This window comes from Podarcis melisellensis (assembly GCF_964234715.1).
Source record: "Podarcis melisellensis genome assembly, chromosome: 8".
Taxonomy (NCBI): domain Eukaryota; kingdom Metazoa; phylum Chordata; class Lepidosauria; order Squamata; family Lacertidae; genus Podarcis; species Podarcis melisellensis.
The window spans coordinates 12,154,504-12,172,180 of NC_138540.1; the positions used below are offsets into that span (position 1 = coordinate 12,154,504).

Genomic DNA, 17,677 nt, shown 5'->3' on the forward strand with positions numbered 1-17,677 from the left:
TCCCACACTGAAATATTGAGTTCTTATAAATGCAGAACAGATATTACGTTGCACCTGCAGTAGTGCCTGTTCTGCTGACCGAGGGAGTCAAGTGGGTGTATATGGGGTTGGAGACCCCCTCTTAGAGAGGAGACCCCCAAAATAAAAATATCAGAAGAGTCTGGCTGCAGCTGGAGCAAGCCAAAATGGACCCACCTAGTCCACTATCCTGGTGGCACAGTGGCCAACACAAAATTATTATTAATTATTATTATTTATTCATTTTATACACCGCCCTATACCTGGAGGTCTATGCCCTATGCCCTTATGGGACCCATGTGCAACAGTACGCTCTCCACTTATGAGCCACAGCAAATGGCATTCAGAGGCAATTTGCCCCCAATAATAACGCCCCCCCCTGAGCCAATGTTTTCTTGAGAGTAATTTACAGGTTTCCACCAAAGGAGGATTAAGCTCATGTAAGGTTTCTGATGCAACCACCAAGCTGACTTGCCACCTCCTCAACCAATATAAAACATCTCTTGGTGGGAACCATGTGTAGAGGACATTTGCCATTACTTACGACAACATCCACTATATACAGACCCAAGAAATTGATTCATAACAGTCCTTTTCACACAAAGGAAACAAATCTAACCAGGGTGGTCAGTGTGAAATGGCTGCAGAGTGATACTGATGACTTGGTTACTTATAAGGTGGCTCTCTATGCCCTAACAGCTAGGAAGAAAGAACTGGATGGGCAAGTGATCAACTGAAATGGGGACAGTGGACGCTCGGGTTGCGAACATGATCCGTGCAGGAGGCACATTCGCAACCTGCAGTGTTCGCAACCTGCAGCACTGCGTCTGTGCACACACAGGTTGCGATTTGGTGCTTCTGCGCATGCACCGAAACCTGGAAGTAACCCGTTTCGGTACTTCCAGGTTCGGCGCACTGCGCAACCCAAAAACACGCAACCTGAAGTGTCTGTAACCCGAGGTATGACTGTATAAAACACACCCGGCATTCCCCCTTTGACTCAGCAAGCTACCTATTTGGGGGAAGAAAGAAAACATCACCACCTGTGCCCAACATTTGCTGAATGGACACAAGGTGGCTTGCTTAGCTTAACATGTGCCCCACAACGGGTTTGCCTGCACACACACACACACACACGCTCCAGGCAATTGCCACACCCTGGGTGCACAGAGGGGGAAAGAATGGACAACACACAAGCACACAAAACTCCAACTCCAGCCTTACCTGGAATTTCAACACTCAGCGATTTCTCCCGGGTCTGCAGCCTGTACACCAGCATGTAGGCGTTCCGAGAGCGGTAAACCCCCTTCCCGCATTTGAGCTTCCGAGTCTGAGATTTAGAAGGCTCTAGTGGGGAGAGAGAAGCCAAGCACAAGAGAAGCCCTGAGACATCTGCTCTCTCTCTCTTGTCAGGGAAGAAGAACCTGGAACGCTCTTCCCCCTAGCTCTTCCTTCTCAACTCGCTGATCTGTGATGGGGCCTTTTCATTGGTGGCTCCTGGGTTGCTGTGCGTTCCGTCCTAGCAAGGCATTGCCCTGCATCTCACCCCATCCAGAGTGCTTCATCTGCCAGGTTCAATGCAGCTAACCTTTGGCCAGACCCTCCCACCCCACTTCTGCAGCTTTGCCAGAGTGCCAAATTTATTTGGATGGATCCCCATGTATCCCCCCATTAACATGTTTACTTTTTAACGGATGCCCCATTCACATCACCTGCCAAGCACATGAGGAAGGAAGACAGCACAGAGCAAGGAGCCAAGACTGAAGGTGGTTACTTCCTAAGGGCCTCATGAGAGCCAGCAATTTGGAGCTATCAGATACACACCCCTTAGCACACACAAGCCTCACCAAATGTGGGTTGCGTAAACACGTTAATGGAGCCGTTTCTTCTGGGGATAATTATGCCAAGGCACCAGGGCATACCCAGCTTTTGGCCCTTTGGATGTTGCTGAAACTACAACTCCCACCAGCCGGGGTCGGCACATCTAGGAATGATGGGAGTTGTAATTCAGCAATATCCAAAGGGCCAAAGGAACCCCACAGTGCGTCAATCCAGGAGTGCTCACAGGACAGAGACAGGCAGTCTTCTCTATCCTGTGGCCCTCTAGATGGTGCTGAGCGATGATTCTCTCAATTCCCTGGCCTTGGGGAGTCATTAAATTTGTCATCTAATACAAAATGCCTCTAGGCACCTTACACACACACACCATTAAAAATGACCATCGAGTCTAATTCAATAACATCCAAAGAAGATATAACACAGAAACATAATCATGTTCTCTCAAATACAGTGGTGCCTTGCAAGACGAAAAGAATCCATTCCGCGAGTCTCTTCGTCTTGCGGTTTTTTCATCTTGCGAAGCAAGCCCATTAGCGGATTAGCGCTGTTAGCGGATTAGTGGATCAGCTGATAAGCGGCTTAGCGGATCAGCTGTTAAACAGCTTAGCGGATCAGCTGTTAAGCGGCTTAGCGGATCAGCTGATAAGCGGCTTAGCGGATCAGCTGATAAGCGGCTTAGTGGATCAGCTGTTAAACGGCTTAGCGGATCAGCTGTTAAGCGGCTTAGCGGATCAGCTGATAAGCAGCTTAGCGGATCAGCTGATAAGCGGCTTAGCGGCTTGGGAAAAAGGGGGGGGGAAGGAAAAAAACCCCGTAGGAACTCGCAAGACATTTTCGTCTTGCAAAGCAAGCCCATAGGAAATTCGTTTTGCGAAGCACCTAGCGGGTTTTCCGTCTTGCGGGGCACCACTGTACCTTAGAGAGCAGTTATGCTGAAACAACATTAATAATGGCAAAAGGCAGGCTTTACTAGGAAGAGAATTCAAAAGACCAAAAGAGGGGCCCATAACCAAAAAGGCCCTGTCGCTTGCTGACACCCTGCAAACCATTCTCGGGGAAGTGCCTAAGGCAATGAAACCAGGGCCCAGGCAAATGCAAGCCAGGACACAGACATCAAGGCCCTGCGCTTTATGGACTGAATCTGGAATTTGGTGAACTGAGCCTGAAAGCATAGAGGCAGTCAGGGCAACTGCACCAGATTTAGACACTTGGAGGGACAGAAGGTGTCTCCCCCACCATGGCTGCTCCAAATGGTTTGACTCCTAACTGCTTATAGGAGCCAGGGCCTCCTCTGCGTGTTTTCGGCGAGGTCTTACCTAGGTCTTCTTCTGCCCCCAGCTGCAGCTTCTTGCCCTCCATCTTCTCTATCTCTTCATCGTTGAACCGGTACCACTCTCCCGTCTGAGGGTCCTTCACGTGGGCAATGTAGTGGCCGGAGTAGGCGCTCACGCCACGGTGGATGAGGACCGCACTCAGCTCATAGACAAAGATGCTGGCTGGAAGGAGGGTCACAGAATCAGAGAACTGTAGCATTGGAAGGGACCCATGGGTCATCTAGTCCAACCCCCTGCAACGCATAGGGTTGGCAGAGAGAATAGCCCCTACAGCGTTTATAGCTTTGTCCTTGTAATCTTCTGGGAGGCAGAGATCAGCCTTTTTGTCCCCAACCCCTTGGGCCATGGTTGGTGTACACTGGGATTGGCAGGATAGAAAGCAGGGAGCTCAACAGCAGGGTGGTGCCAGAGTGACCTACCTTTGCCTCTGCCCTCCTCCCTTTTGAGTTCTAGATGGGGAAACACTGAGTTTGAGGATGCTGACAGCAAGTGCCACAAACCTGGACAGGTGGTAAGTAAGAAGGCAGGCAAGGCAGGGTCTGGCGAAGGGCAGTGAGACCGCTAGGGCGGTGCCCTGTTTGGCCTAGTAGACCAGCACCAACTGCCACCCCTTCATGCCCAAACACAAGCTGCTACTTGGCTACGTAAGATCATGACCTCACCTTTGTCTTCCATGTAGGGCTCCATGTCCAGCAATTCTGAGAACTCGATGTAGGCGTTCAGCTTCTTCTTGTGGCCTGTTTGCCTAAGGAAGCAAGGGAAGAAAGAGCAAACGGTAAGGCCGAGTTTGGCAACTCACAACGCACCTGCGGCACCCCACTTGTCACCTTTTTCCAGGATGATGAGGAACCGCTAGTGAGCTTCGGGTTAAGTCCATCAACCAGCTACAAATCCACCAAACAGTTATCTTGTTCCGTTCAGTTTGATCTGCGGCACTGTTATACATGTCGCATAATATCAATTCCGCCTTGGTAAGAAATCGATCTTTTCGTGTTGCAGCACCTATACTGACAGCAGGCAGGAGCCTTTTCTGTCCTCTTCTTAGCAACTGCTGAAACCATTTTTGTTTAGGCAAGCCTACCCAAATGTTTACAAAGCTGATGCAAGTTTTAATCCCTTGCTATTTCCCTTGTTATTTTTTCTTATTGATAATTTCGTTTGTTTTATCTCCTTTTGTAAACTGCTCTGAAGTGCTTGTTGTATTTTGTGAAATAAAATAAATTGGGGTGTGTGTGTAAGTGTAAGCTCTGAAGGCTCCCACCCTGGCGTGATGGGACAAGAAGAGATGCTTGCCTGTCAAACACGAAGCGCATGAGCTGCAGGTTGAGGGTGCATGGGAGGCTGAGGAGACGGATCCTGCGGGTGGCGTTCTGCTTGCTCTGGCAGGTCTCACAGAAGTAGCGGTTGTCCCCTTCCAACTTTTCTTCCTAGCCAAGCAAGAGACAAATGGAACAAAAGTCACCTGGATGCCCCCCTGAGGCAGGCTAGAATTTCACCTAGGTGGAAACAGACATCAAATCCACTCTTCAGCTCCTGAATCCATGCATGGAAAGAGTGTCAAGCATGCCTATGGGTCTTCCTTCAGTGGTACAGTGGTGCCCCGCAAGACAAATGCCTCGCAAGACGGAAAACCCGCTAGACGAACGGGTTTTCCGTTTTGGAGGTGCTTTGCAAAACAAATTTCCTATGGGCTTGCTTCGCAAGACGAAAATGTCTTGCGAGTTCCTGCGGGGTTTTTTCCTTTCCCCCCCTTTTTCCCAAGCCGCTAAGCCGCTTATCAGCTGATCCGCTAAGCCCGCTAATAGCGCTAAGCCGCTAATGGGCTTGCTTCGCAAGACGAAAAAACCGCAAGACGAAGAGACTCGCGGAACAGATTCTTTTCGTCTTGCGAGGCACCACTGTATTCTGGGAACAGCTTCTATGGCAGGAGACCAGAATTTGGGGGCTGTCACTTGATACGCAGAAGCTGAAACCAAACTGTCTACATCTGGAGACAGTAAACAAAGCAGGACCCTTCTTAATCTCCTTTTTCAGAAAATATCCTAATCAATTTATTCTCTTTGCGTATGACTTTGAGGCCTTTTTAAAATAATCAAGCAGTGCAGAAATTTCATGAAATAAACTTTTTATATGTTAAAAAAACCCTCAAACAAAAAATAAACATCCATTTATTAATAATCACATTTTGAACCTATTAAAATAGTATTTATAATGTTGCTAATTTGACAGAGACCACACTTAAGATTATCCTTCTGAGGCACAAAAATCCCCAAAGGACCAACAAACTAAACGACATATGCAGAAATTAGGGCCAACTAGGATCAATCCCCTCTATTCAGATCCCACCCTTGAGATAAAGCAAAGAGCAGCCGAAAGGAAATTGGCCTCAAACCATAATAGGCTGGAGGATGAAAGTGACAAGGAGAAAACTCCCAAGGAAGAGTTGATACCTTCAGAAACTCTGTGATGCAGTCCGACAGTTGCTTGTGGCCCTGGATGTTCAACTCAAGCTCATAAAATTTTGATATAAGTTTGGACTCTCTGCCACACTGGTTGCAGCTGGGGAAGAGGGAAAAAACACCACTGAAGACTACCTCAAGAAGAATTACTTCTTCAGAAATCACGGATATCATTATTTATTAAATTCATTGGTCACTTTTTTTCTCATGGCAGCTCAAAGAAACTGACAGTATTTTAAGCAAAAACCAAACATATATATAATATATACATTAAAACCAGTATTTTTTTTGTAAAAACAAAACAATTTTGTTTTCCAAAAACTACTATAAAAACATCCTATCCACGCAAAAAGGCCATATATATCGTTAAAACCCAAAGGCCTGATTAAAAAGGATTTTTTTGCACGGAGCCTAAAACGGTGGTGCCAGGCAAGCTATCCTGGGGGAAGCATTCCACAAATGGGGAGCCACCACGGAAAAGGGCCTGATCTCATGTTGCCACCCTCTGGACCTCCCATGGAGGGGGCACATGGAGAAGGGCCTAGGAAGATGATAGTAGGGTCTTGGTTGGTTGGGGAGATGGTCCTTGAGGTACTGGGGTCCTAAGCCAAATAATAATAATAATAATAATAATAATAATAATAATAACAACAACAATAACAACTTATACCCAGCCACTCTGGGCGGCTTCCAACAAAACACTAAAATACAATCACCTATTAAACATTAAAAGCTTCCCTCAGTGTCCAGGCAGAACGATGGAGGTGGAGACGCTCTTCCACGTATACTGGACCGAGGCCGTTTAGGATTTATAGATCAAAATCAGCACTTTGAATTGGGAATACACAAAGCTAAAGCACCAAAAGACTAAGAAGAGAAGAAACTTACACCGTGACGTATGCATACTCTCCACAAAACTGCTTTTGGACAATGTCTCGCACATCTGGGTTTTTCTGTGAGGTTAGGGTATCCTCCAACAGGGACATGAACAGCTTGGAAAACTCCTGAGCATCCTAGGGTAACAGTACAGTTGCAAAGGCAGCATTGATAACACAGGTAAATTAACAAACTAACAAAATAAATGAAGAGGGTGCTTAGCTCTTTTGTTATACATTATAGCTCTTTTAAAGAGGCGGCAAAGCAACCGCCACCACCCTTCATTGCATCGATCCGGGGATGGCACTGCACCTCAGCAATGTACAAGGAAATTAAGAATGGAATAGGGCCATCCTCTTCAGTGGCAAAACATCCCTCAGCTCAGGGAACTGCGGCTTAGCATTACAGAGGGCAAGTGGATTGATGTGCAGCTGCTTCCGCAGAAAGAGCAAGGCAAAACACGCGCTCACACGCACGCACCCGAACGTTACCTGTTGCTGACCTGTGTCCAAACCCAGCGCTTTAACAAACCCTGATGGATCGATATAGCGCCTCTTGCTGTTCTGCAGCAAAGCAAACAAGTACTGGAGGTGCTCACAAATCGTCTGAGGCTCATAATCTATCAAAAGGCAAGAGGATTCCTTCAGAGATTGACCTACCATGACGCATATACTCAAACTGGCAATGGTCACCCCCCTCTGCACACACTCTGTTATAAAAGACCTCCCCCTCCCCCTGCCCCACTTTGTTACACATTGGGACAGATATACACAGCATCTGCTGGCAATTGAAAAACTAACAAGATGTGCCATTCTGAATAACAATTTAAAAAACCAAACCCTTTCAGAAAGGGAAGGTTTCCTCTTCATTTAGATTTCCTTTCTGTCAAGGTTTGTTTGCGACTCTGCTGCTGCTTAGATACTGTGCTGCCCATGAGAATCGACTGTGGTCTCTAGAGACTGATTCACTGCCTCTGCTCAGGATATAGAGCATTACCTTCAGCAAAACTCTCCTCTCTCAAACTCTATCTGTAAAACAAGTACCCAAGCAGCACTGCTAGATTGAGAGGACCACAAAAGCCAATAGCTATGTACGGGGGATAAAACATCAGGACACAGTAGCAGCCTCCAAGCAGACGGAGCTTTGTCAGAGCAAATCAAAAGCCACTGGCCCATGTGCTAGTGAGCAGTAGGAAAAGTCTGACCAACTTACCCTTGTTTGATGTGGTGCCCTCTGCTGTCACGTACTCAGGGCGGGCAATTGGACACAAGTAGAGCGCCTGGCGGAGCTCCAAATTCAAGAACCACATCTGCAGAAAAGTGTTGACGTAGCAGGTGGCACCCAGGTTTGTGAGGCCCACAAAGGCATTCTGTGAGGGGAAGGGGAAACACACAACAGAGGTACAGTGGTACCTCAGGTTACATACGCCTCAGGTTACAGACTCTGCTAACCCAGAAATAGTGTTTCAGGTTAAGAACTTTGCTTCAGGATGAGAACAGATATCGTGCTCCAGCGGCACAGCAGCAGCAGGAGGCCCCATTAGCTAAAGTGGTGCTTCAGGTTAAGAACAGTTTCAGGTTAAGTACGGACCTCTGGAAGGAATTAAGTACTTAACCTGAGGTACCACTGTATCACCAAGCAGGTCACAAGGGCAGCCCTTTGCCAACCTGGTGCTCTCCAGATGTTTTGGACGCCAACTCCCATCAGTCCCAGCATCACACAGCCAACACTGGCTGGAGTCAATGGGAGTTGTGGTCCAAAACATCTGGACGGCACCCAGCAGGCAAACCACCAAGAGGTTACCTCCACAACGTTAACCAAGAGCCTCCAGAAGATGATAGCAGGAAGGTCCTTTAGTGCACTTGACCTGTGTAATAGTTTTTTGTTTTGGGGGTTGAATTTGTAGGACTTCACAGCAGGGATGGGGAACATCTGTGGTCCCCCAACAGCCGCAGTAAGCATAGCCAGTCGTCAGAGATGACTGGAGTTGGGAGTCCAACTACAGTATGGTAGGCAAACTAAGGCCCGGGGGCCGGATGCAGCCCAATCGCCTTCTAAACCCAGCCCGTGGATTTTTACATGAGTAGAATGTGTCCTTTTATTTAAAATGCATCTCTGGGTTATTTGTGGGGAATAGGAATTCATTCATTTTATTTATTTTTTCAAAATATAGTCCGGCCCTCCACAAGGTTTGAGGGACCGTGGAGGAGCCGCCTGCTGAAAAAGTTTGCTGACCCCTGAATTACAGGCTCCCCAACCTTGGTTTACAGGGAGGTTCATTGTTCCTCTTTATTTAACAATTACATTTTTAACATGTTTCTCCTCTGACTTTCCATAAAATGCCCGATATGTCTAACATTTAAACAAACATAGCAGAATAAAAGAAAAGTCAATAAAATCCAAACAATGTAGCTATTAAAAAAATACTGAGGAAGAAATACCAAAATATATTTTTACAAGCTTCCCGGTACATGGGAGGGCTCATCCAAGGGTATTTTTCTCTGCAAGAGATGAAACAGTCAGATAAAGCTCTGCTTGCAGTACTCAGTCCCTCTTATTGACAGCTACTTCACGGAACTGGCAAAGGAACTTTACAGCTACCACTAAGAAGCCTCTAACAGTTCTGACACAACAGCCAGGACCACAGAGAAAATTTCAAGCCTTCCAATTCTATAAACCAGAATCAAGTTGAGGATGCATCTTAGGGGAAATAATCCTCCTTCACACAAGCTTCAGGGCCAGCACATGAACCCTGGGGTGCCAGAAGACCATAGTAGCGTTACCTTTTTTCTCCTCTCGAAATTTGGATCGTCAATATTGTGAAAGGTGTTTTCATCTATCTCCCCCAGCCAGATGTGCTCACCAATTCCTACCAGGCAGTTTGGGTTTCCTCGGCAGTTTCGCCTGCAAAAGCAAAAAGCAGCAGGATCTGAACCCAATATTCTGACCTCATCACATTGCTATCAACCAAGGCCACTTATGTCCTGATGACACCTGTGTGACTTCCAGCACATCTCTCCAGCAATTAGTTGCAAGTGCAGCTTACAAACCCCACCAACCACAGAGGAGTCCCGAGGTAACTGCAGATAGAGTGCCAGTGTTGATGATGCTCCCTGACATGTTTCCTCCTTCCCCCTACAAATTTCAACAAAAAGGACAACTTCTGCACATTCCCTGCATTGTCTAGCTGTCAGTTTCTGTGCTGCTTTTGCTGAAAGGTGCTTGTAAATCAGAATTGCTAAAAGGGGTTATTATTTCTAGCATTTCTATCATGTCTTTTCTCCAGAGAACTCAAAGTGGTGTAAATGGTTCTCTCTATCCTCTTTGGTCCCCACAACAACCCTGTGAGGTAAGTTAAGCTGAAAGGAACGGACTGGCCCCCAAGGCCACCTGGTGAGCTTCATGAATGAGTGGGGATTTGAACCCTGGTCCCTCAGGTCTTAGTTTGACATAGTACTATACCACACAGGTTTAAATGACACGGAGGTTGCAAGCATATCAGTTTCAGATGAAACCACTTGCCTCCTGTATCAGGCAAAAGAGAGGTTTACGGGCACAACAAGCCCCTTCCATAACAACCTTCTATAAACATCTGACCTGTGCTTTTGATTTAAATTAGCATGGAAGTTAAAGACAAACCATGTGTAACTGTACCTCCTTCCATTCCCATCTAGTCACCCCGATGCTTAATAGATCATCTGCTTTTAATTAATGGTGCACATGAACTTACACAAAAGACAAAAGCCCCACCCTTGAGTTCACAATTGAAAACAGGGGAAAGGAGGGATTAGAGGAGAGAAAAGAGTTCAGAATAGGTACAGTGTTGGGGTTCCTCACACACCAACAATCTCAGTGAGGGTGCCTGACAATGAAGAAGCAGAAAATGAGAACTATACAGCTCAGTATTGCCTACCCCCAGGGTTTCAGTCTTTTCCCATGTTCTACTGGGGTGGCAACTGAACCCAGAACTTTCTACGTGCAAAGCAGGTGTTTCACCACTGAGCTGCACGGCCCTTCCTAATAACTTCTAGAATACCCAGAGAGTCGCTTTGAGTAGCCACGGCAAAAAAACAACTAATATAATTAATAAAAACAAATAAAACGGTGGGTGGGGGAGAACAGGTGGGGCTTGTGTGCCATAGGGAGCTGCCTTCTCTCGAGTCGCCACGTTGGTCCACCTACCTCAATACTGCCTACACTGACTGGCAGCAGTGGCTCTCCAGGGTTTCAGTTAGGGAGCCTCTTTTTAGCCCTATTTAGCGGGTATTGGACCGGGGGGCTCCTGCATGCTGTGCAGGTGCCCTGCCATTGACTTGCAGTACAAAAGGCTGATTTCCAGGGCGACGCCGACGCCGCCCTGTGGTTCCCCCGGGGCCCCAGCCTGCCGGCCCCTGAGGCTTACCTGCAGGCTCCGCGCTGACAGGGCTCCAGGCCGACGCGGTAGGCCGCCTCGATGTGCTCCTGGGTCACGGCCTCGGGGGGCACCGTCTCCGTCCAGCGCCAGGCCGCCTTCTCCAGTTGCAGCCGAGGAGCCATCCCAGGCGCGGCTCCACGACCCCTGAGAGGGGGGCGGAAAAAGGAGAGGCAAGAGGGAGGGAGGGAGGGAGGGAAAGAGGGAGGGCGACCAGGAAGCGGAAGCGGACTGGACGCCCCAGGAAGTGGAACCGGCCTCTCCCTGAGCGACGCGAAAAGCCCTAAGCAGGGCGGGGTGCCGGGGAAGCTGTTATCCGCGCCTCGGCGCTTGGCTGTGACGTCAGACGCAGACGCGACGGCATCGCCGCGCCGCAACGAAGGGGTGGAGTGGGGGGGGAAGCGGCGCAGCTTCGCGGGGATTGGCTACTTCCAATCCGATCGGGGGCGGGGTTACTTTCTTTCTTTGATTGATCTCCCTCTTGCTCCTCCCCGTCGCTTCCTTTTCTTGGCTCCGCCCACTTTTCGAGGCGGGGTTTCTTTCCCCCCAACCCACCTCGTAGTAACAAGGAGTGACGTAGGCACGAGGAGCGGCTTTTAAAACAACAACGAAGGAAAATACACACACACACGATCGAAGGCCGTTGATTTTCCGCGCGTGCGCAGTCGCGTCGTTCTCACCGGGACGACCTATTAATACCCACAATGCATTGCGGTTTCCTCAGAAAACCCTGGCTCCCTTTGAAGGGATTAAAAGGAAGAAAGCCAAATAACAATAAAAACCACACTCTTGTACATGGGAAAATAAGAAAAAAAGAGAATACTGGAAATTCCTGAAGGAAACAGTGAACCATTCCCTAAATCAACCCACCACCATGATGGCAGCCATTTTGGTCCTGTTCTCATTTGCAGGACCTATTGGCCAGTTAGCACCACTTGATTCCTTACTGCATCCCACACTGCCGATGACTGTTATACGCAAATTTGGGGCTGGCTTTTGCATCTCAAACACCCACCAAGGGATTCGGTGTCCCTGTTGGAGAAATTTGCCCCAGGGATCTTCCCAGAGGTAGCCAATTCCTCTGTGAGAAGAAGGGAATCTTGACACCAAGATCAGGCAAAACCACAAGTTGCTTATTCTCAAGACAGCACTACACGGGCAACTCCCCAGCTCAAGCTGCAAAGAGGGAGGGCATCATCCTGTTTACATCAAATGTTTACCAAAAAATGCCATAAAGCCTGTCCGAATTTCCTTCCTACAATCTCCTATTGGGTAGGAAATTGCAGTTTACAGATCCTCCTATTACATATGTACCCCCACTGTACATCCCATGTTCATGCTGATTAGCTTTAGCTCCACCCGGGGCAGTTTGACTAATATTCATAGCCTTTTTAAGCATGTGCAATAGCTTTCTAACTGTTCTCCATTTTCCCTCGTGATTCTGAGTCACCTCCACACTAATCCCTTATAGGGCATTACCTTTTGGCTACTCAGTAATTTCTATACTTAACATATTACGTATTGTAGTCTTATGAGGCTTTGCCCTCGGGTGGGAAATATGTTGCGCCTGGGAAAGGGAAGTGGGAGTCAACAGACACTCAAGGAATAGTTTCGGAGAAAAGGCTTTTATTTCTACCATCCATGAACTGGTAGAAGGAGCAAATGTGATAAGTCACAAAAAGCATGCACGAGTTCACAATCATGTGCACAAGCATATATACCCATTCCAGTTCCCTCCTCCTTTCTCCTCCTTCCAGAGTCCTGCCCCATGAGTTCCTCTGAGCATGAACAGAAAGCTGTCTTGGGACTATTGAACTCTTGGCACCCTTCCCAGGAAAGGGGTTTCAGAATGTTCAGATATGTTTCAATCTCTTGTTCTGGCATGGTTCTCGGACAAGTTGCAATGTGGTTCCTTAGCAGGGCCAGAAGGCATGAGAAAGGCCTGAGAAACAATGGACTGTGTTCCCTACCTTTGTTGCAATCCTTTTAGTTACAGCAAGTGGAATGTTTCTGATGCTTAGCTAATTAATGCCTTTTAGCTGCTGAGAAAAATGATTTTGAAAAGCTCTGAGAAGCTTTGAGCCTGCTTTGGTGGGGGGTGACTTTGGGCCTAGGTGAGGTCACCTGTCCTCACCTTCCTTCAATGGTACCCCAAGAGTGTCTCTCATTGTGCCTCTCAGCAAGCTTGGGTGCAAAGCAGCAGTCAGTCACAGCTCCGGGTCTCTCAGTGCAGCCTCCTGCCGCCATCACCACATGGAGTTTGGCCTACTTCCTCGTATCCAGAACACCTTTTGATTTCAAAAAGGACACATTTTCCTGTCCACTCTTTGGAGCAGAGCAGAAGGATAGCTTTCTGCATTGCCAATTGACATTCATAACCCCCTTTGCAGACCCTCCAAGTGCCCCTAATTTCCCGCTGTTACCAGAGAATTGGCCATTATGTTGTAACCTTGGTAACTTGGTTCTCAAACTTAATCCATTCCAGAAGTCCATTCCAAAACCAAAGCCTTCCCAAAACAAGGTGCATTTTCCCATAGTGTAGCACCCTGCTTGTGGTTAACGCTTAGCTGGAATGAAATATTCAACACAGCAATAGAGAAGTTAAAATAATAATTTATTTGTCAGACAAATAAATGAGAGACACAGTGGTATATGGTTACCAAAGCTCTGCCCACTCCAGCCCTGATGGTCAGCACTTATATTTCCTCAGCCCAGCCCCCTTGCTCCTCCTTTGGCTGCCTCTATCCAATCAGCCTGGTTGAAATTCCTATTGGCTGTTTGCTAGAACCAATCATAAAAGATACACCCATTACCTATTACCTTTTATGGGAGACAAAGAGCTATATTTCCTTCTATCTATAAATGGCAAACAAGTAGCCATATATCTTACATTTGCCTCAACAAGGCACCTTAATTACCAGATCACCTTTTGCCCTTCTTGCCCTATTGCCCTTTTGCCCTATTCACTCCAAAACAGATGGTTAAAACAGATGTTCATTCTGTCTTAAACAGAGATCAGAGATCTTGGGTTCACATTCTCACACACCATCAATAAAATAAGTATCTAACATAAGAATCTAACATTTCTTACTTTCTAAATCCTTTGCATAATTACATTTAAGCCAATATATTTCATACATAACATATATAGATTTTTAGAAGCAAAGGCCTTTTCAAAGTAAAAAGGAACTTAGTAAAAACACTTTCCAAAAGCAGCCCCCCTTTCAAGCCAGCTGCTGTTTCTATTAGCTCTTGCCCTTTAACCTTAGGAAAATGTGGCTAAAGTCTCTAATGGGAGGCACATGGTATTATTTTCTGTTAAACAATAAATCCTACTATTTACCAACTCTTAATTAGTGCTTTTGCAGCTTGATTGTATTCTGTAGGGTCAGTAACCTAGTAACCTTTGCTCCCAGCCTGTAATTCCCTTTTACAACTTTGAGAATTTTGGCTCCTGCTATAAATAAATCAGGGGGGCCTTTGTCCAGGAGGATAAACATCTGCCAAAGTCTTTTAGCCAGCTGGTCTTCTGCCTGGCATAAAAACACACAAGCATCTGCAAATATGTTTTTTTTAAAAAGCTCATTTTAAAATACAAGTCTTGATCAGATGCCTCAATAGAAAGTACAGTCATATCTCGGGTTGAATGTGCTTCGGGATGAGCGCGTTCGAGTTGTGCTCCGCGGCAACCCGGAAGTAACGTAGCACGTTACTTCTGGGTTTCGCTGCTTGCGCATGCGCAGATGCTCAAAATGACGTCACGCGCATGTACAGAAGCGACAAAAAGCGACGCGTGAGTGTGCAGACGTGCCGTCGCTGGTTACGTTTGCTTCTAGATGCGAACGGGGCTCCGGAACGGATCCTGTTCACATCTAGAGGTACCACTGTAATGCAAAATGGATGAATCCATTTCAGACTTTTAAAAACCCCTAAAACAGCAATTTAACATGAATCTTACTATCTAACTAGACCATTGATGCATAAAATTAAAGCAATAAACAATGTACTGTGGTCACACAACCGATCAGTAGCTGAACTGGGTTCCACACAGTCACAAAAACAAAACAGGGGAAAAAACGCAAAAACAAAAACGCAAAATAAATAGCAATAACAGACAGACATCAGCATAACACTCAAAACAGAAGAGTGGCACTCAAATCGGAAGTGTGGCACTCAAAATGGAAGTGTGGCACTCAAAGTGGAAGTGTGTCACCCAAAACGGAGCACGTTTGACTTCCAAAAAAAGTTCGCAAACCAGAACACTTACTTCTGGGTTTGCAGTGTTTGGGTTCCAAGTAGGTTTGCAAACTTTACCTTGGTCTAAGAATGGAATCCAAATGGTGGAAGGGCACCGGCAGTGGCAGGCCTCATTAGGGAAAGCTCGCCTCAGTTTAAGAACGGTTTTGGTTTAAGAACAGACTTCTGGAATGGTTAAGTTTGTAAACCGAGGTACCACTGTACTTGCCAAACTGTATTTGCAGGGAGGTGAAAGCCCCTACAATCCAAAGACAATTGGAAAACTTTCCCCATTTCCTTCCTCCTTGCAGAGTGAAATAAATGGAAAAAGAGGGTCCCGGTAAAAGGGTTCAGCTTCTTAAGGAAGACTGGACCTTCGGAGAGAGCGCATTTGAAAGCTCTAGCCCAAGGGTCAGCAAGGTTTACCTCACCTGGGCTGGTTCACTCCCATGGAGATCGCTCCGTGGGCTGGATCACATCTGTGCAGACGTGATTTCCGGTACCACAGAAACAAGTCCCCGCTCCACGCTGCACTGGTTTAGTGCAGCGCGCGGGAACTCGCTGAGGGGGCGGCTCGGTCCGGGGGCAGCTTGTGGGACATTTAAACGTCCCCCGTGGGCAGCATGTGGCCCATGGGCCGCAGGTTGCCGACCTCTGCTCTAGCTGGTAGGGATTGAGAGACAGAGACCAGACCAGTATTTATGAAAAGCAAAGCGGCTATAAGCCTGACCTTTATTACAAAATAAAGACTGTTGGCAACAGGGTTCCCACTCACGTAACAGGCGACGGAGGAGAACCCAGAACAAAAGAAGATTATTACATTTATACATTTTAATTTGCATACAGAACAATGAAAAACGAGATGTCAGACAAGGCGCGGCATGAGGGATTAAACAGGTAACTGGTATGTTGGAAGGGGCTAATCTCTGTTAATCGTTGTGTTTGTCGACACTTATTTTGTGTCATTGTTTGGCAGGCAGCGTATACAAAGGTTTTGGGCTGGTTCCTGTTTTTCCAGCAATCTTGTTAATGGCCATGTATTTCCTTTATTTACAGGAATACTTCGGCACTACCTGGAGTGGATCAATAAAGGGAATTTAAGACAGGATTTGGGTATTTTCCTGCCTTTCACATAGGTGTGACAGAATAGTCTTGTATGTCCTTTTATTTGAATAAAAGCATTTGCTTAAACTGTATATTTGTGTGTCTTCTTCTTCCAATCCTCCTCCACTCGCTCTTCTCCTTGATCTCATATTCTGCCGGTCATTTCTGCCATTCCCATGTAGTCCATTACTTGCATCTGCCATTCTTCCAAGGTGGGTAGGTCTTGTGTCTTCCAATGCTTTGCAAAAAGTATTATTGCTTCTGCTGTAGCATAAATATAGAAAGTCCTATCCTTCTTTGACACCAATTGGCTGGCCATGCCCAGGAGAAAGTCCTCTGGTTTCTTCAGGAAGGTATATTTAAATACCTTTTTCATTTCATTATAAACCATCTCCTAGAAAGCCTTGATCCTTGGGCACGTCCACCAAAGGTGAAAAAATGTACCTTCATTTTCTTTACATTTCCAGCATTTATTATGGGGCAAATGATACATTTTGTACATCATTTTCATAATATTCTCTCTTAAGGCATTACGTGCCTTAAATTTACAACCAGCTAGGACTGATTCAAACTGTCCTAAACTGCTTCAAACTAGCCTAAACCGGTTCAAACCAGTCTGAACTGGTTCCAACCCACCATGAGTGGTTCAAACTGGCCTAAACCGGTTCAATCTGGTCTGAACTGGATCCAACCGTCTTGGACCGGTTCAAACTGGCTTAAACCAGTTCAAAGTGGCCTTAACCTGTTCAAACCGGTCTGAACTGGTTCCAACCGGCTTGGACCGGTTTAAACTGGCCTAAACTGGTTCAAACCGGTCTGAAGTGGTTTCAACCAGGTAGGACTGATTCAAACTGTGCTAAACCGCTTCAAACTAGCCTAAACCGGTTCCAACCGGTCTGAACCGGTTCCAACAGGCTTGGACCGGTTTAAACTGGCCTAAACTGGTTCAAAATGGTCTGAACTGGTTCCAACCGGCTTTGAGTTGTTCAAACTGGCCTAAACAGCTTCAAACTAGCCTAAACCGCTTCAAACCGGTCTGAACCGGTTCCAACCGGCTTGGACCGTTTCAAAGTGGCCTTAACTGGTTCAAACTAGTCAGAACTGGTTCCAACCGAATTGGACCGGTTTAAACTGGCCTAAACTGGTTCAAACCGGTCTGAACTGGTTTCAACCAGGTAGGACTGGTTCAAACTGTGCTAAACCACTTCAAACTAGCCTAAACCGGTCCCAACCGGTCTGAACCGGTTCAAACAGGCTTGGACTGGTTTAAACTGGCCTAAACTGGTTCAAACCGGTCTGAACTTGTTTCAACCAGCTACGACCTATTCAAACTGTGCTAAAGCGCTTCAAACTGGCCTAAACCGGTTCAAACCGGTCTGAACCGGTTCTAACCAGCCTAG

General features: G+C 46.8%; 1 protein-coding gene across 5 annotated transcripts in view; it reads right to left on the reverse strand.

Annotated features, from left to right (window-relative positions):
- The window catches only part of USP48 (ubiquitin specific peptidase 48), a 39,635-nt gene extending 28,158 nt beyond the window's left edge, over window positions 1–11,477 (reverse strand). The window contains exons 1-10 of one of the 5 annotated variants that reach the window (XR_014171256.1): window positions 10,929–11,477; window positions 9,310–9,430; window positions 7,739–7,895; window positions 7,018–7,145; window positions 6,539–6,663; window positions 5,642–5,750; window positions 4,485–4,618; window positions 3,854–3,936; window positions 3,174–3,353; window positions 1,243–1,365 (exon numbers count right to left, since the gene is read on the reverse strand). Coding sequence is in view for 4 of the 5 variants with exons in the window: in XM_081923119.1 (XP_081779245.1) it covers window positions 1,243–1,365; window positions 3,174–3,353; window positions 3,854–3,936; window positions 4,485–4,618; window positions 5,642–5,750; window positions 6,539–6,663; window positions 7,018–7,145; window positions 7,739–7,895; window positions 9,310–9,430; window positions 10,929–11,062 (1,294 nt within the window). In the remaining variant the exon portion in view is untranslated. Of the gene's footprint in view, window positions 1–1,242; window positions 1,366–3,173; window positions 3,354–3,853; window positions 3,937–4,484; window positions 4,619–5,641; window positions 5,751–6,538; window positions 6,664–7,006; window positions 7,146–7,738; window positions 7,896–9,309; window positions 9,431–10,928 lie in introns of those variants that run through there. The other 4 variants (XM_081923119.1, XM_081923120.1, XM_081923121.1 and 1 more) reach the window with 4 other exon arrangements.
- Window positions 11,478–17,677: the final 6,200 nt, after the last annotated feature.